At 45.3% G+C, this 24351-nt stretch overlaps 1 protein-coding gene across 2 annotated transcripts in view; it reads right to left on the bottom strand.

The window, feature by feature from the left end:
• LOC109884251 (ectonucleoside triphosphate diphosphohydrolase 1) overlaps positions 1-24351 on the bottom strand; it is a 66176-nt gene that overhangs the window by 8826 nt on the left and 32999 nt on the right. For both annotated transcript variants that reach the window (XM_031817166.1, XM_031817165.1), the window contains exons 3-9: positions 22779-22896; positions 15874-16024; positions 8485-8644; positions 6128-6331; positions 5733-5990; positions 4738-4845; positions 3259-3396 (exon numbers count right to left, since the gene is read on the bottom strand). In XM_031817166.1, the coding sequence (XP_031673026.1) occupies positions 3259-3396; positions 4738-4845; positions 5733-5990; positions 6128-6331; positions 8485-8644; positions 15874-16024; positions 22779-22896 (1137 nt within the window). The remainder of the gene's footprint in view (positions 1-3258; positions 3397-4737; positions 4846-5732; positions 5991-6127; positions 6332-8484; positions 8645-15873; positions 16025-22778; positions 22897-24351) is intronic.

The following is a 24351-nucleotide window of genomic DNA, read 5'->3' as shown; positions in this document are numbered from 1 at the left end:
CAACTCTCTATCTCAAGGCCATCAGACTGTTAAACAGCCATCACTAACATTGAGTGGCTGCTGCCAACACACTGACTCAACTCTCTGTCTCAAGGCCATCAGACTGTTAACCAGCCACCACTAACATTGAGTGCCTGCTGCCAACATGCTGACTCAACTCCAGCCACTTTAATGATGAAAATGTATGTAATAAATGTATCACTAGACACTTTAAACAATGCTACTTTATATAATGTTTACATACCCTACATTACTCATCTCATATGTGTATACTGTACTCCGTATATACTGTATACCATCTACTACATCTTGCCTATGTTGTTCATTCATATATTTTTATGTACATATTCTTATTCATTCCAGCCAACCTCAGGCACATTCTCACGGGGTGTAAAACAAGCCTCACCCAAGGACGCTACACTTGGCGTCACAACCAAGTCCTTAAAAACCTTGCGTCCGCCCTGGAGGACAAGCGAGCTGCCACCAACTCCCTACCACCCCCAGCAGCATCACACCCCTTACGGACAAACTTTGTCCGCGAAGGGGCTAAACCACCGAAACGCGGCTCGACACCATTAGAGCGAGACCAGCTGCGCTTGGCCCGCGACTGGAAAATGCTAGCTGACATTGGCCGGCAACTTGTGTTTCCTCCGGAGATTGCAACCACCACCCTAAGACCTGACATGGTGCTCTGGTCCCGTTTGCTCAAGAAGGTCTTCATCATTGAGCTCACAGTACCCTGGGAGGACTCAGTAGATGAGGCTTATGAGTGAAAGCATCTGCGCTATGCCGATCTAGCTGCCGAAGCACGGCATCATGGCTGGAACACAGAAGTCCGACCAGTGGAGGTGGGCTGCAGAGGTTTTGTGGCAACATCTACAACCAGACTGCTTAGAGACCTTGGAATTAAGGGCCAGAGCCAGCGTTCGGCAATCAAAGCTGTATCGGAGGCGGCAGAAGGCAGCAGTCAGTGGCTCTGGATGAAGAGGAAAGACCCCAGCTGGGCCCCGAAGTGAGAGGGCCAGGAGGTATGCGGTCAACAATGCTTGACTCAGAGAGGAGGACGCCCCTGCCATGCATAGTCCCATGGGATGTTGGCTATCATCAACAAGGCAACCCCTATGACTAATTGGGAATGGGACGCAAGCGTAGGATTGATCACCCTTTCGCTGGCCGCCTTTGGGGAGGGTGTATAGTGTGAAAGGCCGAAACACCCTAGGAACCAAAGGTACACTACTGACGATGCGCTCCCCAAATTTCACCAGGCTCACTGTTCGTTAACTCTTGGAAGTGCTTGCACAAAGGATAGTAACATCTCATCCTGTGTTCTTGGAATCTTTACACTGTGTATATGGTAGTTGTTGTGAAATTGTTAGGTTAGATTACTTGTTGGATATTACTACATGGTCGGAACTAGAAGCACAAGCATTTCGCTACACTCGCATTAACATCTGCTTACCATGTGTATGTGACAAATAAAATTTGATTTGATTTGATGATTTTGATTTGAAATTAACATTCAATTATCTGGCAACAGCTCTGGTGGACATTCCTGCAGTCGCATGCCAATTACACGCTCCCTCTAAACTTGAGACATCTGTGGCATTGTGTTGTGTGGCAAAACTGCATATTTTAGATTGGTCTTTTATTCTCCCCAGCACAAGGTGTACCTGTGTTTTTTAAATTGAACCTTTATTTAACCAGGTAGGACGGTTGAGAACAAGTTCTCATTTACAACTGCGACCCAGCCAAGATAAAGCAAAGCAGTGCGACACAAAGTTACACGAGATAAACAAATGTACGTACAGTGTGTGCAAATGTAGTAAGGTAAGGCAATAAATAGGCCATAGTGGCGAAATAATTACAATTTAGCAATTGAACACTGGAGTGATAGATGTGCAGAAGATGAATGTGCAAGTAGAGATACTGGGGTGCAAATGAGCAAAAAATAAAGAACAATATGGGGATGAGGTAGTTGGGTGGGCTACAGATGGGCTGTGTACAGATGGGCTGTGTACAGATTGGCTGTGTACAGGTGCAATGAATGGTTAGCTGCTCTGACAACTGATGCTTAATTAAAGTTGGTGAGGGAGATATAAGACTCCAGCTTCAGTGATTTTTGCAATTCGTTCCAGTCATTGGCAGCAGAGAACTGGAAGGAAAGGAGGCCAAAGGAGGAATTGACTTTGGGGGTGACCAGTGAAATATACCTGCTGGAGCGCGTGCTACAGGTGGGTGCTGCTATGGTGACCAGCGAGCTGAGATAAGGTGGGACTTTACCTAGCAGGGTCTTGTAGATGACCTGGAGCCAGTGGGTTTGGCGATGAGTATGAAGTGAGGGCCAGCCAATGAGAGCGTACAGGTCGCAGTGGTGGGTAGTATATGGGGCATTGGTGACAAAACGGATGGCACTGTGATAGACTGCATCCAATTTATTGAGTAAGGTATTGGAGGCTATTTTGTAAATGACCCTAACCCTAACCCAGTTTTTAGTTTTTTATTTATTTGTGAGGCAGGTTGCAGGAGAGTGTTTTGAAGTTGAGTTTTTGGAAAAGAAAATATATAAAAGATATGCGAATAAAGATGTAAATATATATATACACGGGACACGACAAGCCGAGGACAAAGGACGTCTGACTGCTATGCCATCTTGGTATAAATTTCTACCTCCATCACTCCAGTATCCCTGTACATTGTTAATATGGTACTGAGCCTGTATTTAATAACCCTACCCCTATACATATCTACCTCCATCACTCCAGTATCCCTGTACATTGTTAATATGGTACTGAACTGAGCCTGTATATAGTCACCTTACCCCTCTACATATCTACCTATATCACTCCAGTATCTCTGCACATTGTTAGTATGGTACTGACCCTGCATATAGTCACCTTACCCCTATACATATCTACCTCCATCACTCCAGTATCTCTGTACATTGTTAGTATGGTACTGACCCTGTATATAGTATACTTTCTTTATCATGTTCTTCTGATTTCTACTGTGTTTTTGTTCTACTTTAGTCTATTGTGTGGTACTATACTGATATTGATTACTGCATTGTTGGGAAAACAGCCCAAAAGGCATTTCACTGTACTTGTGCACGTGACAATAAAACAGTGAAACTTGAAGACTGATAGTGTGACATTAATGCATATTTAACTACTAACAACATAACATAACTCTTAACAGTCACCATCAATACAGATAACATGTTCATACAGGCCTGTTTCTATTGCCAGGTGTGTGTCTGACCTTCTTGATGAACGTGATGTCTGTCCATGTGTCTGAGGTGAAGTTGTATCCGTCAGTCAGTAGAGACAGGATGTAGCTCCCAGAGAAACAATACTCTGCCAGATACTTCTCCTTCACATCAGGGTGCTGCTGTTTGATCTGCACACACACATTACACATCGAGTGCAGTGAGGAGTGTGACTGGGAGAAAGTGCATGTGTGCTTATGTGTGTATGTATTTGTATTAATTAAGGATCCCCATTAGTTCCTGCCAAGGCAGCAGCTACTCTTCCTGGGGTTTATTATGGATCCCCATTAGTTCCTGCCGAGGCAGCAGCTACTCTTCCTGGGGTTTATTATGGATCCCCATTAGTTCCTGCCAAGGCAGCAGCTACTCTTCCTGGGGTTTATTATGGATCCCCATTAGTTCTTGTCAAGGCAGCCGCTACTCTTCCTGAAGTTTATTATGGATCCTCATTAGTTCCTGCCAAGGCAGCAGCTACTATTCCTGGGGTTTATTATGGATCCCCATTAGTTCCTGCCAAGGCAGCAGCTACTCTTCCTGGGGTTTATTATGGATCCCCATTAGTTCCTGCCAAGGCAGCAGCTACTCTTCCTGGGGTTTATTATGGATCCCCATTAGTTCTTGTCAAGGCAGCCGCTACTCTTCCTGAAGTTTATTATGGATCCCCATTAGTTCCTGCCAAGGCAGCAGCTACTATTCCTGGGGTTTATTATGGATCCCCATTAGTTCCTGCCAAGGCAGCAGCTACTCTTCCTGGGGTTTATTATGGATCCCCATTAGTTCCTGCCAAGGCAGCAGCTACTCTTCCTGGGGTTTATTATGGATCCCCATTAGTTCCTGCCGAGGCAGCAGCTACTCTTCCTGGGGTTTATTATGGATCCCCATTAGTTCCTGCCGAGGCAGCAGCTACTCTTCCTAGGGTTTAGTATGGATCCCCATTAGTTCCTGCCAAGGCAGCAGCTACTCTTCCTGGGGTTTATTATGGATTCCCATTCGTTCCTGCCAAGGCAGCAGCTACTCTTCCTGGGGTTTATTATGGATTCCCATTAGTTCCTGCCAAGGCCGCAGCTACTCTTCCTGGGGTCCAGCAACATTACGGTAGTTATATACAATTTAAAATATTACAAAACCTTATATTTCATTTAAAAAATTGCCACATTATGTGTGTTCCCTCAGGCCACTACTCTACTACCACATATTTACAACACAAAACCCATGTGTCTGTAGAGTGCGTGTCTTATCATGTGTATGCATGTGTGTGTGTATATACCTGGGTCCAGGGTGTAGAACAGTAAGCATGTGTGTGTGTGTGTGTGTGTGTGTGTGTGTGTGTGTGTGTGTGTGTGTGTGTGTGTGTGTGTGTGTGTGTGTGTGTGTGTGTGTGTGTGTGTGTGTGTGTGTGTGTGTGTGTGTGTGTGTGTGTGTATACCTGGGTCCAGGGTCTAGAACAGTAGCATGTGTGTGTGTGTATATACCTGGGTCCAGGGTCTAGAACAGTAGCGCTCCAGCTTCTCCCTGCTGCTTTCCAGAGAGCCTGATGTCAAGTTCAGAAAGTTCATCACAAAGTAGAACGCTGAGAATGCCTGAGAGAGAGACAGAGAGGAGAGAGACAGAGAAGAGAGAGGAGAAGAGGAGAGAGAAAAGTGAGACGAGAGAAATAAAGGGAGGGAGAGAGGAGACAAGAGAGAAATAAAGGGAGGGAGAAAGAAGAGAGGGAGAGAAGAGACAGACAGAGGGAGAGAGGAGAGACTGAGAGAGACAGAAAGAGAAGGAGAGAGAGAGACAGAAAGAAGAGACAGACAGAAGAGACAGACAGACAGAGAGGGAGAGAGAAGAGAGAGAGAGACAGAAAGAGAAGGAGAGAGAGATACAGAGAGCAAGAGACAGAAAGAAGAGACAGACAGAGGGAGAGAGGAGAGACAGAGAGACAGAAAGAGAAGGAGAGAGAGAGAGAGAAAGAAGAGACAGACAGAAGAGACAGACAGACAGAGAGGGAGAGAGAAGAGACAGAGAGAGACAGAAAGAGAAGGAGAGAGAGATACAGAGAGCGAGAGACAGAAAGAAGAGACAGACAGAGAGGGAGAGAGAAGAGACAGACCGAGAGAGACAGAAAGAGAGGGAGAGAGAGACAGAGAGAGAGACAGAAAGAGAGGGAGAGAGAGACAGAGAAAGAGACAGAAAGAGACAGCTAAATTAAAAAGACAGATGATTCTGAGAATTTTCTCACAACTTGTCATTCTCATCACTAAGAAGTTTTCTGCATTCAATCCCAGAAGGGGTTACCAGGGGTTTACAAGACCCTGTTGAAGGTGCCCTTTGAAGAACCCTTTTGGTTCCAGGTAGAACCCTTTTGGGTTCCATGAAGGTTCTACCTGAAACCAAAAAGGGTTATCCTATAGGGACAGCCGAAAAAAACCTTTTGGAACCCTTTTTTCTAAGAATGTAGGGTTAGGGTAAAAGTTAAGCTCACCCCAAACGGCCCCTGTAGTGGTGGCTGGTAGACCCTGTTGAAAGAACAGCGACTGAAGCTGCAGCTACTGAAGTTGAAGATTCTTCTGACTACTTCCTGGCACAATGATGCGTTTCCTGCTCCTACGTGAGTGAAACTGTCCCTGGAGACGAGGGGTTTCCCAGCCATGACGCAAGGGCTGGAGTACACGCTAAAGTAGCTTCGATCAACACTATAACCTGGGTGGAAACATGGGTCCAGCACTGAGCTGTCCCCAGACTGACAGACAGACAGACAGACAGACAGACAGACAGACAGACAGACAGACACAGACAGACAGACACACAGACACACAGAGTTATGAGCCAGGGATCAAAGGTAAGACATCAGGATTAGAGGTCTGGGGTCAAGATTACCTGAGTCTGCTGAGCAAGCGCCAGTTTGAGCGCTTGGTCTTTCCCGTAGCACAGGAAACTGTGTGTGTAGAGGAAGTAGTCATTTCCATACAGACGGAAGGTCACAGCGTTCTCCGCCGATTCCTCCGCCACATCCTGATTGGCTACAAAGCTGATCTGAGTGGAGGCTCCGCCCAGGTCAAGAGCGCCGGTGGTCCCTGAGCCCTGCAGCACACACACACACACACAAACACACACACACACCTGTTTCAGTATATCACTCAGCAGTAGCGGTGCCTGGGTAAAATCACAAGTGAAGCCAGAAATAAATGCTGTATTCCAACCTATGTGTTGTGGTAATGGCATAGTTTGCTCTATAACCTGTTAGTTCATATGCCTTGTGACCGTGGCCTAAAGGCCAAGACAATAAGACTCACCCTACTGGTAGACAATAAGACAATAAGAATCGCCCTACTGGTAGAGAAACACCACCCTCCTCTCTGTCATGTTGAATCGACCTACTGGTAGAGAAACACCATCCTCCTCTCTGTCATGTTGACTCACCCTACTGGTAGAGAAACACCACCCTCCTCTCTGTCATGTTGACTCACCCTACTGGTAGAGAAACACCACCCTCCTCTCTGTCATGTTGACTCACCCTACTGGTAGAGAAACACCATCCTCCTCTCATGTTGACTCACCCTACTGGTAGAGAAACACCACCCTCCTCTCTGTCATGTTGACTCACCCTACTGGTAGAGAAACACCACCCTCCTCTCTGTCATGTTGACTCACCCTACTGGTAGAGAAACACCATCCTCTTCTCATGTTGACTCACCCTACTGGTAGAGAAACACCACCCTCCTCTCTGTCATGTTGACTCACCCTACTGGTAGAGAAACACCACCCTCCTCTCTGTCATGTTGACTCACCCTACTGGTAGAGAAACACCACCCTCCTCTCTGTCATGTTGACTCACCCTACTGGTAGAGAAACACCACCCTCCTCTCTGTCATGTTGACTCACCCTACTGGTAGAGAAACACCACCCTCCTCTCTGTCATGTTGACTCAACCTACTGGTAGAGAAACACCACCCTCCTCTCTGTCATGTTGACTCACCCTACTGATAGAGAAACACCATCCTCCTCTCTGTCATGTTGACTCACCCTACTGGTAGAGAAACACCACCCTCCTCTCTGTCATGTTGACTCACCCTACTGATAGAGAAACACCATCCTCCTCTCTGTCATGTTGACTCACCCTACTGGTAGAGAAACACCACCCTCCTCTCATGTTGACTAAACAGTCTATCACTCTGTCATACAGTACACGGTTGTATGTGTTGATGTTCTAGGCTACCTGGCTAAATTGCTTGCTCGCTAGCCTAACTTCCTTTCATGGCCAACGTTATCTAGTTAACATTAGCCTTCTACATCTAGCTACATATTGAACTTCCATCCTCTCAGGCCAGGGGGGCACAGCAATGTATGAATTAATGGTTGGATCAGAGTCGCAGTTATAATCATTGGCCAGTACAGAGAACTAAGTAAATCCACAAGTCCATATCCCTATCTCCATCCATGGCTAATTTAGGAAAGGGACAATTTTAGCTAGCTAGTTAGCCAGCCATCACAGGACAACAACACAACGAGATGCAACAATTCAAGTTGTTTCTGTCAATGACGTATGCTCTCAATGCGATTTGATGGTTGTGATGTCAAATCCAAGCTGTCTTCCCTTTCATTCAACACTATGGGCGACAACAATGTCATACTCTTTATGACCAGACAGCATCAGATAGCTTGCCTACAAAGATAGAGGGGCAATTTCATTGGCTCTTAGACTTTTCTCGGGTAAGATACAGGGCATTTTGTTAAGTATTCAGACCCTTCCCCCACAAGCAACATTATGAGATGAACTTTGTTCTTAGCCCCTAACACAGTTAACACAGATAAAATATGGAAAACCATTCCATTCCTTTTAATAAGTGGCAGTTTAGTTTTCTTTGTATGAACAATTACAGTGTAAATTAACATGTTTTATATATAGGTACCAGTATTTTGTCTCCTCCATACCCCAACTTCTGTTCTTGACCCATTTGTAAGGAGTTCTGTTTACACACCTCCTTGACCGTATTGTATTATTTACATGGGCTGTTTTAATATTAGTCTAGAATGAAGATGAAAAAAGCGCTTTCATTTTAAAACTAGCAGCGTTTCATTTTGTTTTGTCATTTTGGATAATGGGATAATGTGGAGTACTGCTACATCTTCCATCCCTGGAATGAGGTACGTTTTCCAGCCATATCCTGCATTCGTTACCAGGGTGCAAACATTATGGATGAGCAGTGTTTAAACATGAAAGAGAATGTTCTCACCTGTTTCAGTCGGTCACTCAGGTAGTTAACAGTGACCCAGCCGAAGGCTCCCTCCTCCTGGCCTGTGATGATGCGAGCGCCCTGATAGGAGAACGGAGAGGACCGCAACACCTCCTCTACCGACCAAAGCACCTGATCAGACAAACTCTGGTTCTCCATCCTACACACACACACACACACCTTTTGGTTAGTCCAGTGTTTTCATTTTTACTTCCTGATTAGTGTACAGTGTTTTCATAATGACTTCCTGATCAGTGTCCATGTTTTTAATTTTAACTTCCTGGTTAGTGTCTAATGTTTTCATAATAACTTCCTGGTTAGTGTCTAATGTTTTCATAATGACTTCTTGGTTAGTGCCTAGTGTTTTCATAATGACTTCCTGGTTAGTGTCTAATGTTTTCATAATAACTTCCTGGTTAGTGCCTAGTGTTTTCATAATAACTTCCTGGTTAGTGCCTAGTGTTTTCATAATAACTTCCTGGTTAGTGCCTAGTGTTTTCATAATAACTTCCTGGTTAGTGTCTAGTGTTTTCATAATAACTTCCTGGTTAGTGCCTAGTGTTTTCATAATAACTTCCTGGTTAGTGTCTAGTGTTTTCATAATAACTGCATGGTTAGCTTATTAACTTTCTAGTTAGTGTCCAGTAACTTTCTAGTTAGTGTCCAGTAACTTTCTAGTTAGTGTCCAGTAACTTTCTAGTTAGTGTCCAGTAACGTTCTAGTTAGTGTCCAGTAACTTTCTAGTTAGTGTCCAGTAACTTTCTAGTTAGTGTTCAGTGTTTTTCTAATCATTTCCTGGTTAGTGTCCAGTAACTTTCTAGTTAGTGTCCAGTAACTTTCTAGTTAGTGTTCAGTGTTTTCCTAATCATTTCCTGGTTAGTGTCCAGTAACTTTCTAGTTAGTGTCCAGTAACTTTCTAGTTGGTGTTCAGTGTTTTCCTAATCATTTCCTGGTTAGTGTCTATTCTTTTCATAATAACTTCCTAGATATTAGTCAGTGTTTTCATATTCATTTCCTGGTTAGTGTCCAGTGTTTTCATAAAAACCTCCTAGTTATTATCCAGTGTTTTTATATTAACTTCCTGGTTATTGTCCAGTAACTTCCTTGTTGTTGCCCAGTGTTTTCATGTTAACTTTCTGGTTAGTATCTAGTGTTTTTGGAAAAACTTCCTAGTTATTGTCAAGTGTTGTCAAATGAACTTCCTCATTAGCGTCCAGCGTTTTCAGAAATTCCTGGTTAGTGTCTAATGCTGCCAATGACTGGAACGAACTGCAAAAAAATCACTGGAGACTCATATCTCACTCACTGGCTTTTTTATTTGGGCTGCAATCCTGTTAACGGGATCGATATGACAACAGCCAGTGAAAAAACAACAGAAATCTCCTAATTAAAATTCCTCAAACATACATGTATCTTATACCGTTTTAAAGGTAATCTTGTTGTTAATCCCACCACAGTGTCCGATTTCAAATAGGCTTTACAGCGAAAGCACCACAAACAATTATGTTAGGTCACCACCAACTCACAGAAAAACACAGCCATTTTTTTCCAGCCAAAGAGAGGAGTCACAAAAAGCACAAATAGAGATAAAATGAATCACTCACCTTTGATGATCTTCATCAGATGACACTCATATATGACTTCATGTTACACAATACATGTATGTTTTGTTTGATAAAGTACATATTTATATAAAAAAATCTCTGTATACATTGGCGCGTTATGTTCATTAGTTCCAAAAACATTCGGTGATAATGCAGAGAGCCACATCATTTTACAGAAATACTCATTATAAATGTCGATAAATACAATTGTTAGACTTGGAAATATAGATATACCTCTCCTTAATGCAACCGCTGTGTCAGATTTGAAAAAACTTTACGGAAAAAGAAAACCATGCAATAATCTGAGACGACGCTCAGAAAATAAATTAAATTATCCGCCATGTTGGAGTCAACAGAAATCAGAAATCACATTATAAATATTCCCTTACCTATGACGATCTTCACCAGAATGCACTCCCAGGAATCCTAGTTCCACAATAAATGCTTGATTTGTTCGATAATGTCCATTATATATGTCGAAGTAGCTACTTTTGTTAGCACGTTTAGTACACAAATCCAAACGCTCGTGCAGGTCCATCCCAACATCAGACGAAAACTTCAAAAAGTTATATTACAGGTCGAAGAAACTTGTCAAACTAAGTATAGAATCGATCTTTAGGATGTTGTTATCATAAATCTTCAATAAAGTTCCAACCGGAGAATTCCTATATCTGTAGAGAAGCCATGGAACGCAGGTCGCTATCATGTGAAATGCACATGACCAGTACCTGGCTCTCTGCCAGACCACTGACTCAAAGAGCTCCCATCCAACTCCACAACACAGTAGAAGCCTCATTTGAGTTTCTAAAGATGGTTGACATCTAGTGGAAGCCCTAGGAAGTGCAACTTTATCCATATCCCACTGTGTATTCAATAGGGGCTGGGTTGAAAGTGACCAGCTGGCTGCTACCTAATAACACTGATAGGCTGCAGAGCCGTCTGTTTAGCTTGCTGCTACCTAATAACACAGATAGGCTGTAGAGCCGTCTGTTTAGCTTGCTGCTACCCAATAACACTGATATGCTGCAGAGCCGTCTGTTTAAGTTGCTGCAGAGCCATCTGTTTAGTTTGCTGCTACCCAATAACACTGAAAGGCTGCAGAGCCATCTGTTTAGCTTGCTGCAGAGCCATCTGTTTAGCTGGTTGCTACCCAATAACACTGACAGGCTGCAGAGCCGTCTGTTTAGCTGGTTGCTACCCAATAACACTGACAGGCTGCAGAGCCGTCTGTTTAGCAGGCTGCAGAGCCGTCTGTTTAGCTGGCTGCAGAGCTGTCTGTTTAGCTGGCTGCAGAGCCGTCTGTTTAGCTGGCTGCAGAGCCGTCTGTTTAGCTGGCTGCAGAGCCGTCTGTTTAGCTGGCTGCAGAGCCGTCTGTTTAGCTGGCTGCAGAGCCGTCTGTTTAGCTGGCTGCAGAGCCGTCTGTTTAGCTGGCTGCAGAGCCGTCTGTTTAGCTGGCTGCAGAGCCGTCTGTTTAGCTGGCTGCAGAGCCGTCTGTTTAGCTGGCTGCAGAGCCGTCTGTTTAGCTGGCTGCAGAGCCGTCTGTTTAGCTGGCTGCAGAGCCGTCTGTTTAGCTAGCTGCAGAGCCGTCTGTTTAGCTGGCTGCAGAGCCGTCTGTTTAGCTGGCTGCAGAGCCGTCTGTTTAGCTGGCTGCAGAGCCGTCTGTTTAGCTGGCTGCAGAGCCGTCTGTTTAGCTGGCTGCAGAGCCGTCTGTTTAGCTGGCTGCAGAGCCGTCTGTTTAGCTGGCTGCAGAGCCGTCTGTTTAGCTGGCTGCAGAGCCGTCTGTTTAGCTGGCTGCAGAGCCGTCTGTTTAGCTGGCTGCAGAGCCGTCTGTTTAGCTAGCTGCAGAGCCGTCTGTTTAGCTAGCTGCAGAGCCGTCTGTTTAGCAGGCTGCAGAGCCGTCTGTTTAGCTAGCTGCAGAGCCGTCTGTTTAGCTAGCTGCAGAGCCGTCTGTTTAGCTAGCTGCAGAGCCGTCTGTTTAGCTGGCTGCAGAGCCGTCTGTTTAGCTGGCTGCAGAGCCGTCTGTTTAGCTGGCTGCAGAGCCGTCTGTTTAGCTAGCTGCAGAGCCGTCTGTTTAGCTGGCTGCAGAGCCGTCTGTTTAGCTGGCTGCAGAGCCGTCTGTTTAGCTGGCTGCAGAGCCGTCTGTTTAGCTGGCTGCAGAGCCGTCTGTTTAGCAGGCTGCAGAGCCGTCTGTTTAGCTGGCTGTTCAGCATGAGCAGTTAGCGCCAAACGACTTGGGAAACCCAGCTTCAGCTTTATTCATTGGGAAACTAAAGAAAGCCTCACAAGCTGTTTTATACTGAACCAAAATATAAACGTAACATGCAACGATTTCTAACATTTTACTGAGTTCCAGTTCATACAAGGACATCAGTCACTTTAAGTCTATGGATTTTCACAACTGGGAATAAAGATATGCATCAGTTGGTCACAGATGCCTTAAAAAATAGAAAACCAGTCAGTATCTGGTGTGACCACGATTTGCCTCATGCAGCGGGACACATCTCCTTCACATAGAGTTGATCAGGCTGTTGTTTGTGGCCTGTGGAAGGTTGTCCCACCCCTCTTCAATGGCAGTGCGAATTTGCTGGATATTGGTGGGAACTGGAACACGCTGTCCTACACGTCGATTCAGAGCATCACGAACATGCTCTATGGGTGACAGTATTCTCCATGGATGAGTATTCTCCATGGATGAACTGGGACATTTTCAACTTCCAGGAACTGTGTACAGATCCTTCCGACACGGGGCCGTGCATTATCGTGCTGAAACATGAGGTGATGGCGGTGGATGAATGGCACGACAATGGGCCTCAGGATCTCGTCATGGTATCTCTCTGCATTCAAATTGCCATTGATAAAACGCAATTGTGTTCACTGTCCGTAGCTTATGCCTTCCCACACCATAACCCCACTGCCATAACCCCAACCCCACTGCCACTCATTCACAACGTTGACATCAGCAAACCGCTCGCCCAAACAACGCCATACACGTGGTCTGCGGTTGTGAGGCTATTTGGACGTACTGCCTAATTCTCTAAAAAGACTATGAGGGTGGCTTATGCTAGGGAAATGAAAATGAAATTCTCTGGCAACAGCTATGGTGGACATTCCTGCATTCAGCATGCCAATTGCAGGCTCCCTCAAAACGTGAGACATCTGTGGCATTGTGTTGTGTCACAAAACCGCACATTAGAGTGGCCTTTCATTGTCCCCAGCACAAGGTACACCTGTGTAATTGTCATGCTGTTGAATCAACTTCTTGATATGCCACATCTGTCAGGTAGATGGATTATCTTGGCAAAGGAGAAATGCTCACTAACAAATATGGAAACCAATTTGTCCACACAATATTAGAGAAATCAGCTTTTAGTGCATATGGGACATTTCAGGGATCTTTCATTTCAGCTCATGAAACATTGGACCAACACTTTACACATTTCACTCATATTTTTGTTCAGTGGAGTTTCACTGTGTGCTATTTTGACCTTTCCACAAACTGTCTATTGCTTGATATAAACAGGTTTATCCAAATGTGTCAAAGAATAGGTCATCCAGGATTAGTTGGGTAGTAGTGGTTCTGGCCAGTCAGTAGTTTCAGCTCTCTTCCTAACCGCCATTGGGTAGTAGTGGCTAATGTCTGGCCAGTCAGTAGTTACAGTTCTCCTCCTAAACACTGTTGGGTCGTAGTGGTTCTGGCCAGTCAGTAGTTTCAGCTCTCTTCCTAACCGCCATTGGGTAGTAGTGGCTAATGTCTGGCCAGTCAGTAGTTACAGTTCTCCTCCTAAACACTGTTGGGTCGTAGTGGTTCTGGCCAGTCAGTAGTTTCAGCTCTCTTCCTAACCGCCATTGGGTAGTAGTGGCTAATGTCTGGCCAGTCAGTAGTTACAGTTCTCCTCCTAAACACTGTTGGGTCGTAGTGGTTCTGGCCAGTCAGTAGTTTCAGCTCTCCTCCTAAATGCCGTAGGGTAGTAGTGGCTAATGCCTGGCCAGTCAGTAGTTACAGCTCTCCTCCTAAACACTGTTGGGTCGTAGTGGTTCTGGCCAGTCAGTAGTTACAGTTCTCCTCCTAAACACCGTTGGGTAGTAGTGGCTAATGTCTGGCCAGTCAGTAGTTTCAGCTCTCCTCCTAAATGCCGTAGGGTGGTAGTGGCTAATGTCTGGCCAGTCAGTAGTTACAGCTCTCCTCCTAAACACTGTTGGGTCGTAGTGGTTCTGGCCAGTCAGTAGTTACAGTTCTCCTCCTAAACACCGTTGGGTAGTAGTGGTTCTGGCCAGTCAGAAGTTACAGTTTTCCTCCTAAACACTGTTGGGTCGTAGTGGTTCTGGCCAGTCAGTAGTTTCAGCTCTCCTCCTAAACACTGTTGGGTCGTAGTGGTTCTGGCCAGTCAGTAGTTACAGCTCTCCTCCTAAACGCCGTTGGGTAGTAGTGGTTCTGGCCAGTCAGTAATTACAGCTCTCCTCCTAAACACCGTTGGGTAGTAGTGGTTCTGGCCAGTCAGTAGTTACAGTTCTCCTCCTAAACACCATTGGGTAGTAGTGGTTCTGGCCAGTCAGTAGTTACAGCTCTCCTCCTAAACACTGTTGGGTAGTAGTGGTTCTGGCCAGTCAGTAGTTACAGTTCTCCTCCTAAACACCATTGGGTAGTAGTGGTTCTGGCCAGTCAGTAGTTACAGCTCTCCTCCTAAACACCGTAGGGTAGTAGTGGTTCTGGCCAGTCAGTAGTTACAGTTCTCCTCCTAAACACCATTGGGTAGTAGTGGTTCTGGCCAGTCAGTAGTTACAGCTCTCCTCCTAAACACCGTTGGGTAGTAGTGGTTCTGGCCAGTCAGTAGTTACAGTTCTCCTCCTAAACACCATTGGGTCGTAGTGGTTCTGGCCAGTCAGTAGTTACAGTTCTCCTCCTAAACACCATTGGGTAGTAGTGGTTCTGGCCAGTCAGTAGTTACAGCTCTCCTCCTAAACACTGTAGGGTAGTAGTGGTTCTGGCCAGTCAGTAGTTACAGTTCTCCTCCTAAACACCATTGGGTAGTAGTGGTTCTGGCCAGTCAGTAGTTACAGTTCTCCTCCTAAACACCATTGGGTAGTAGTGGTTCTGGCCAGTCAGTAGTTACAGTTCTCCTCCTAAACACCATTGGGTAGTAGTGGTTCTGGCCAGTCAGTAGTTACAGTTCTCCTCCTAAACACCATTGGGTAGTAGTGGTTCTGGCCAGTCAGTAGTTACAGTTCTCCTCCTAAACACCGTAGGGTAGTAGTGGTTCTGGCCAGTCAGTAGTTACAGCTCTCCTGCTAAACACTGTTGGGTAGTAGTGGTTCTGGCCAGTCAGTAGTTACAGCTCTCCTCCTAAATGCGGTGATCACTGGATAATTTGAAGATCAGCGTCATTGAAGTTGGTGGTTCGTTACTACTAATTTCTGATCTTTTCATCACTAGTTACCAGAGCCACAAAGTCAGAAAACATACCTACCTCTACAATTTATATTTTTAAACCTAAACCTAATCTTAACCCTAACCATAACCACATTGCTAACCTTATGCCTAACCCTAACCTTAAATTAAGACCAAAAAGCTAATTTGAGCTTTCACACATTTTTACAATATAACCAATTTTGACTTTGTGACTGTACTATCTGGTGGAAATCTTTCCGATCTGAGACGAGGGAAATTGTTTGCCTGGTTTGGTGTTTTGTTAAGGGAATGGTCACGCACCCAAGAAGGCTCAACCAATCATCCGACGGATAATACTTGCAGCTATCCTACGAAACAACATTTTGCATCCAGGGGTACCTGAGCAGCCTCATTCCGGCGGTGGCCCCCAGGTAGAGGGGGGTCTCGTGGTGCCTGCTTAGGGGGATGAGGCTCTCTGCTTCCTTCATACAGCTCTTCAGAGACGCCCCTGCCTGCCCTGGAAACACAGAGTAGCTGGAGATACCAGCACCTGGACGGACGGATGGACGGACGCACGCACGCACGCACACACACACACACACACACACACACACACACACACACACACACACACACACACACACACACACACACTTTAACTAGATAACAAATCAAATTTTATTGGTCACATACACATGGTTAGCAGATGTTAATGGGAGTGTAGCGAAATGCTTGTGCTTCTAGTTCTGACAATGCAGTAATAACTAACAAGTAATCTAACCTAACAATTCCACAACAACAACCTTATACACGCAAATCTAAAGGGATGGAATAAGAATATGTACATATAAATATATGGATGAGCAATGGGGGCGTATGCCTTATGGCTAACGTGACATGGTGTGATGAAAGAAACATACAGGAACTCAAATCCTTCTGTTCACCTGATTTAGAATTCCTCACAATCAAATGTAGACCGCATTATCTACCAAGAGAATTCTCTTCGATTATAATCACAGCCGTATATATCCCCCCCCAAGCAGACACATCGATGGCTCTGAACGAACTTTATTTAACTCTCTGCAAACTGGAAACGATTTATACGGAGGCTGCATTCATTGTAGCTGGGGATTTTAACAAGGCTAATCTGAAAACAAGACTCCCTAAATTTTATCAGCATATCGATTGCGCAACCAGGGGTGGAAAGACCTTGGATCATTGTTACTCTAACTTCCGCGACGCATATAAGGCCCTGCCCCGCCCCCCTTTCGGAAAAGCTGACCACGACTCCATTTTGTTGATCCCTGCCTACAGACAGAAACTAAAACAAGAGGCTCCCACGCTGAGGTCTGTCCAACGCTGGTCCGACCAAGCTGACTCCACACTCCAAGACTGCTTCCATCACGTGGACTGGGACATGTTTCGTATTGCGTCAGATAACAATATTGACGAATACGCTGATTCGGTGTGCAAGTTCATTAGAACGTGCGTTGAAGATGTCGTTCCCATAGCAACGATTAAAACATTCCCTAACCAGAAACCGTGGATTGATGGCAGCATTCGTGTGAAACTGAAAGCGCAAACCACTGCTTTTAATCAGGGCAAGGTGTCTGGTAACATGACCGAATACAAACAGTGCAGCTATTCCCTCCGCAAGGCTATCAAACAAGCTAAGCGTCAGTACAGAGACAAAGTAGAATCTCAATTCAACGGCTCAGACACAAGAGGCATGTGGCAGGGTCTACAGTCAATCACGAACTACAGGAAGAAATCCAGCCCAGTCACGGACCAGGATGTCTTGCTCCCAGGCAGACTAAATAACTTTTTTGCCCGCTTTGAGGACAATACAGTGCCACTGACACAGCCTGCAACGAAAACATGCGGTCTCTCCTTCACTGCAGCCGAGGTGAGTAAGACATTTAAACGTGTTAACCCTCGCAAGGCTGCAGGCCCAGACGGCATCCCCAGCCGCGCCCTCAGAGCATGCGCAGACCAGCTGGCCAGTGTGTTTACGGACATATTCAATCAATCCCTATACCAGTCTGCTGTTCCCACATGCTTCAAGAGGGCCACCATTGTTCCTGTTCCCAAGAAAGCTAAGGTAACTGAGCTAAACGACTACCGCCCCGTAGCACTCACATCCGTCATCATGAAGTGCTTTGAGAGACTAGTCAAGGACCATATCACCTCTACCCTACCTGACACCCTAGACCCACTCCAATTTGCTTACCGCCCAAATAGGTCCACAGACGATGCAATCTCAACCACACTGCACACTGCCCTAACCCATCTGGACAAGAGGAATACCTATGTGAGAATGCTGTTCATCGACTACAGCTCGGCATTCAACACCATAGTACCCTCCAAGCTCGTCATCAAGCTCGAGACCCTGGGTCTCGACCCCGCCCTGTGCAACTGGGTACTGGACTTCCTGACGGGCCGCCCCCAGGTGGTGAGGGTAGGCAACAACATCTCCTCCCCGCTGATCCTCAACAATGGGGCCCCACAAGGGTGCGTTCTGAGCCCTCTCCTGTACTCCCTGTTCACCCACGACTGCGTGGCCACGCATGCCTCCAACTCAATCATCAAGTTTGCGGACGACACAACAGTGGTAGGCTTGATTACCAACAACGACGAGACGGCCTACAGGGAGGAGGTGAGGGCCCTCGGAGTGTGGTGTCAGGAAAATAACCTCACACTCAACGTCAACAAAACTAAGGAGATGATTGTGGACTTCAGGAAACAGCAGAGGGAACACCCCCCTATCCACATCTACGTAACATTGCAAAAATCAGAAACTTTCTGTCCAAAAATGATGCAGAAAAATTAATCCATGCTTTTGTCACTTCTAGGTTAGACTACTGCAATGCTCTATTTTCCGGCTACCCGGATAAAGCACTAAATAAACTTCAGTTAGTGCTAAATACGGCTGCTAGAATCCTGACTAGAACCAAAAAATTTGATCATATTACTCCAGTGCTAGCCTCTCTACACTGGCTTCCTGTCAAAGCAAGGGCTGATTTCAAGGTTTTACTGCTAACCTACAAAGCATTACATGGGCTTGCTCCTACCTATCTCTCTGATTTGGTCCTGCCGTACATACCTATACGTACGCTACGGTCACAAGACGCAGGCCTCCTAATTGTCCCTAGAATTTCTAAGCAAACAGCTGGAGGCAGGGCTTTCTCCTATAGAGCTCCATTTTTATGGAACGGTCTGCCTACCCATGTCAGAGACGCAAACTCGGTCTCAACCTTTAAGTCTTTACTGAAGACTCATCTCTTCAGTGGGTCATATGATTGAGTGTAGTCTGGCCCAGGAGTGGGAAGGTGAACGGAAAGGCTCTGGAGCAACGAACCGCCCTTGCTGTCTCTGCCTGGCCGGTTCCCCTCTTTCCACTGGGATTCTCTGCCTCTAACCCTATTACAGGGGCTGAGTCACTGGCTTGCTGGGGCTCTCTCATGCCGTCCCTGGAGGGGGTGCGTCACCTGAGTGGGTTGATTCACTGTTGTGGTCATCCTGTCTGGGTTGGCGCCCCCCCCCCCTTGGGTTGTGCCGTGGCGGAGATCTTTGTGGGCTATACTCAGCCTTGTCTCAGGATGGTAAGTTGGTGGTTGAAGATATCCCTCTAGTGGTGTGGGGGCTGTGCTTTGGCAAAGTGGGTGGGGTTATATCCTTCCTGTTTGGCCCTGTCCGGGGGTGTCCTCGGATGGGGCCACAGTGTCTCCTGACCCCTCCTGTCTCAGCCTCCAGTATTTATGCTGCAGTAGTTTATGTGTCGGGGGGCTGGGGTCAGTTTGTTATATCTGGAGTACTTCTCCTGTCCTATTCGGTGTCCTGTGTGAATCTAAGTGTGCGTTCTCTAATTCTCTCCTTCTCTCTTTCTTTCTCTCTCTCGGAGGACCTGAGCCCTAGGACCATGCCCCAGGACTACCTGACATGATGACTCCTTGCTGTCCCCAGTCCACCTGGCCATGCTGCTGTTCCAGTTTCAACTGACCTGAGCCCTAGGACCATGCCCCAGGACTACCTGACATGATGACTCCTTGCTGTCCCCAGTCTACCTGGCCATGCTGCTGCTCCAGTTTCAACTTCCACCTGACTGTGCTGCTGCTCTAGTTTCAACTGTTCTGCCTTATTATTATTCGACCATGCTGGTCATTTATGAACATTGAACATCTTGACCATGTTCTGTTATAATCTCCACCCGGCACAGCCAGAAGAGGACTGGCCACCCCACATAGCCTGGTTCCTCTCTAGGTTTCTTCCTAGGTATTGGCCTTTCTAGGGAGTTTTTCCTAGCCACCGTGCTTCTCCACCTGCATTGCTTGCTGTTTGGGGTTTTAGGCTGGGTTTCTGTACAGCACTTTGAGATATCAGCTGATCTACGAAGGGCTATATAAATAAATTTGATTTGATTTGATTTGATTTGGAACAGTAGTGGAGAGGGTAGCAATTTTTAAGTTCCTCGGCATACACATCACAAACAAACTGAATTGGTCCACTCACACAGACAGCATTGTGAAGAAGGCGCAGCAGCGCCTCTTCAACCTCAGGAGGCTGAAGAAATTCGGCTTGTCACCAAAAGCACTCACAAACTTCTACAGATGCACAATCGAGAGCATCCTGGCGGGCTGTATCACCGCCTGGTACGGCAACTGCTCCGCCCTCAACCGTAAGGCTCTCCAGAGGGTAGTGAGGTCTGCACAACGCATCACCGGGGGCAAACTACCTGCCCTCCAGGACACCTACACCACCCGATGTTACAGGAAGGCCATAAAGATCATCAAGGACATCAACCACCCGAGCCACTGCCTGTTCACCCCGCTATCATCCAGAAGGCGAGGTCAGTACAGGTGCATCAAAGCTGGGACCGAGAGACTGAAAAACAGCTTCTATCTCAAGGCCATCAGACTGTTAAACAGCCACCACTAACATTGAGTGGCTGCTGCCAACACACTGACAATGACACTGACTCAACTCCAGCCACTTTAATAATGGGAATTGATGGGAAAGGATGTAAATATATCACTAGCCACTTTAAACAATGCTACCTTATATAATGTTACTTACCCTACATTATTCATCTCATATGCATACGTACAGTGCCTTGCGAAAGTATTCGGCCCCCTTGAACTTTGCGACCTTTTGCCACATTTCAGGCTTCAAACATAAAGATATAAAACTGTATTTTTTGTGAACAATCAACAACAAGTGGGACACAATCATGAAGTGGAACGACATTTATTGGATATTTCAAACTTTTTTAACAAATCAAAAACTGAAAAATTGGGCGTGCAAAATTATTCAGCCCCCTTAAGTTAATACTTTGTAGCGCCACCTTTTGCTGCGATTACAGCTGTAAGTCGCTTGGGGTATGTCTCTATCAGTTTTGCACATCGAGAGAGCTCAGTGAGGTTTTCAGTTCTTTCCACAGATTCTCGATTGGATTCAGGTCTGGACTTTGACTTGGCCATTCTAACACCTGGATATGTTTATTTTTTAACTATTCCATTGTAGATTTTGCTTTATGTTTTGGATCATTGTCTTGTTGGAAGACAAATCTCCGTCCCAGTCTCAGGTCTTTTGCAGACTCCATCAGGTTTTCTTCCAGAATGGTCCTGTATTTGGCTCCATCCATCTTCCCATCAATTTTAACCATCTTCCCTGTCCCTGCTGAAGAAAAGCAGGCCCAAACCATGATGCTGCCACCACCATGTTTGACAGTGGGGATGGTGTGTTCAGGGTGATGAGCTGTGTTGCTTTTACGCCAAACATAACGTTTTGCATTGTTGCCAAAAAGTTCAATTTTGGTTTCATCTGACCAGAGCACCTTCTTCCACATGTTTGGTGTGTCTCCCAGGTGGCTTGTGGCAAACTTTAAACAACACTTTTTATGGATATCTTTAAGAAATGGCTTTCTTCTTGCCACTCTTCCATAAAGGCCAGATTTGTGCAATATACGACTGATTGTTGTCCTATGGACAGAGTCTCCCACCTCAGCTGTAGATCTCTGCAGCTCATCCAGAGTGATCATGGGCCTCTTGTCTTCTCCTTGTATGAGCTGAAGGTTTAGAGGGACGGCCAGGTCTTGGTAGATTTGCAGTGGTCTGATACTCCTTCCATTTCAATATTATCGCTTGCACAGTGCTCCTTGGGATGTTTAAAGCTTGGGAAATCTTTTTGTATCCAAATCCGGCTTTAAACTTCTTCACAACAGTATCTCGGACCTGCCTGGTGTGTTCCTTGTTCTTCATGATTCGCTCTGCGCTTTTAACGGACCTCTGAGACTATCACAGTGCAGGTGCATTTATACGGAGACTTGATTACACACAGGTGGATTGTATTTATCATCATTAGTCATTTAGGTCAACATTGGATCATTCAGAGATCCTCACTGAACTTCTGGAGAGAGTTTGCTGCACTGAAAGTAAAGGGGCAAAATAATTTTGCACGCCCAATTTTTCAGTTTTTGATTTGTTAAAAAAGTTTGAAATATCCAATAAATGTCGTTCCACTTCATGATTGTGTCCCACTTGTTGTTGATTGTTCACAAAAAAATACAGTTGTATATCTTTATGTTTGAAGCCTGAAATGTGGCAAAAGGTCGCAAAGTTCAAGGGGGCCGAATACTTTCGCAAGGCACTGTATATACTGTACTCTATATCATCGACTGCATCCTTATGTAATACATGTATCACTAGCCACTTTAACTATGCCACTTTGTTTACATACTCATCTCATATGTATATACTGTACTCGATATCATCTACTGTATCTTGCCTATGCTGCTCTGTACCATCACTCATTCATATATCCTTATGTACATATTCTTTATCCCCTTACACTGTGTATAAGACAGTAGTTTTGGAATTGTTAGTTAGATTACTTGTTGGTTATTACTGCATTGTCGGAACTAGAAGCACAAGCATTTCGCTACACTCGCATTAACATCTGCTAACCATGTGTATGTGACAAATAAAATTTGATTTGATTTGATTTTGGCCATGTGCCATAGGCAAGATGCAGTAGATGGTATAGAATACAGTATATACTGTACATATGAGATGAGTAATGTAGGACATGTAGACATTATTAAAGTGGCGTTATTTAAAGTGACTAGTGATCCCTTCAAATCCATTTATTAAATAGATTAAAGTGGACAGAGATTCGAGTCTGTATGTTGGCAGCAGCCTCTGTGTTAGTGATGGCTGTTTAATGGTCTGACGGCCTTGAGATAGAAGCTGTTTTTCAGTCTCCCGGTCCCAGCTTGCTAGGTTTTTATAGTGTGTGTGTGTGTCTACCTTGGACTTTGCAGGAGTGTGTCTGCTGCACTCTTCCAGTGTCGTTATCCTTCTCTGCTGGCCACTCGTAGATATACACTGCTGTATGTGAGGAGCCAGCATCCAGGACGATCCCATACTGAGAGATGGAGAGAGACACATTTTCAACCTCTCTGACCCAGTCTGTAATACCTACATGTTTCAAGCAAACCACCATAGTCCCTGTACCTAAGAATGTAACCTGTCTAAATGAATACCAACCCGTAGCACACATCTTTTGCCATGACATTTGTATTTATTCTGGATTCCGGGTATTCAGGGTATAATGACAAAAGACTGAGGGTCACTAGTTTATATAGTGTCAAAGGACACACAGGTGTCTGTAATCATGGCCAGGTGTGGCCTGATATCATTGGTTAATTCTCAGACATAAGAATAACATACAAAAACATGAATGGATAGCATACGATCATAGATAACATTTGGCTACATAGGCCTACAAACATTTACAATGAATAGCAAAATCACAATCACAAGAATGGCTTCAGATCAAAGGGAGCAAGGTCCTTTAAATGAAAGATCCAGGCAGCCTCTCGTTTTAACAATAAATTGTCGAGGTCATCCCTCTGCTAGGGAGGGTGACATGTTCGATGGACAATATAACGTAGGGTTGAAATCTTGTGGTTCGCTTCCAAAAAGTGGACCACAACTGGGTAAGTCATGTTTTTGCACCTAATGGTGCTACGATGCTCCAAGATTCGTACTTTTAATTTGCACTTTGTTTTACCCACATCATTTTTTACCACAAGGACAAGTTCTAAGATAAATAACTGCCTTAGTGGAGCACGTGGAAACACCTTTGATTGGGATCTGTTTCCCTGTTTGTGGGTGTTTGAAGGATCTACATTTATAAGTGCCATTGCATTGATCACAGCCGTTACCCTACTAGTTTCCATCCAGTAGAGGCGTAAATAGAAACTGGGATATTTTGGGGTGGTAAATCAGAGTCAACCAGTTGATCTCTGAGATTTCTGCCCTGTGAGAATAGGACCAAGGGAGGTTACCATAACACATCACCGATACTGGATCTTAGAATGTGCCGATGTTTGTGATCGATTCTTTTCCCAAGTCTAGGTCCTAAACAGATTCTACCCCCAAGCCATAAGACTCCTGAACATCTAATCAAATGGCTACCCAGACTATTTGCATTGCCCCTCCTCTTCTACGCTGCTGCTAATCTCTGTTATTATCTATGCATAGTCACTTTAATAACTCTACCTACATGTACATATTACCTCAATTACCTCGACTAACTGGTGCCCCCGCATATTGACTCTGTACCGGTACCCCCCTGTATATAGTCTCGTTATTGTTATTTTACTGCCGCCCTTTTTTAAACTGCATTGTTGGTCTGCGATTGTAAGTAAGGTTGTATTTGGCACATGTGACAAATAACATTTGATTTGATTTGGATATTTCAGTTTTTTGCTAATTCTTTTGATTCGACAGAATTGGCTGTAGGGCAAACTGTTTTCAAGGGAAGTGGGTGACAACTATCACCCCTCAACACACTGTTACGCTCAGTAGGTTTCCT

Source organism: Oncorhynchus kisutch, unplaced genomic scaffold (genome assembly GCF_002021735.2).
Source record: "Oncorhynchus kisutch isolate 150728-3 unplaced genomic scaffold, Okis_V2 scaffold951, whole genome shotgun sequence".
Classification (NCBI taxonomy): Eukaryota; Metazoa; Chordata; class Actinopteri; order Salmoniformes; family Salmonidae; genus Oncorhynchus; species Oncorhynchus kisutch.
The sequence above is the reverse complement of the archived record's forward strand: the minus strand, read 5'-3'. Positions and strand labels throughout refer to the sequence as shown.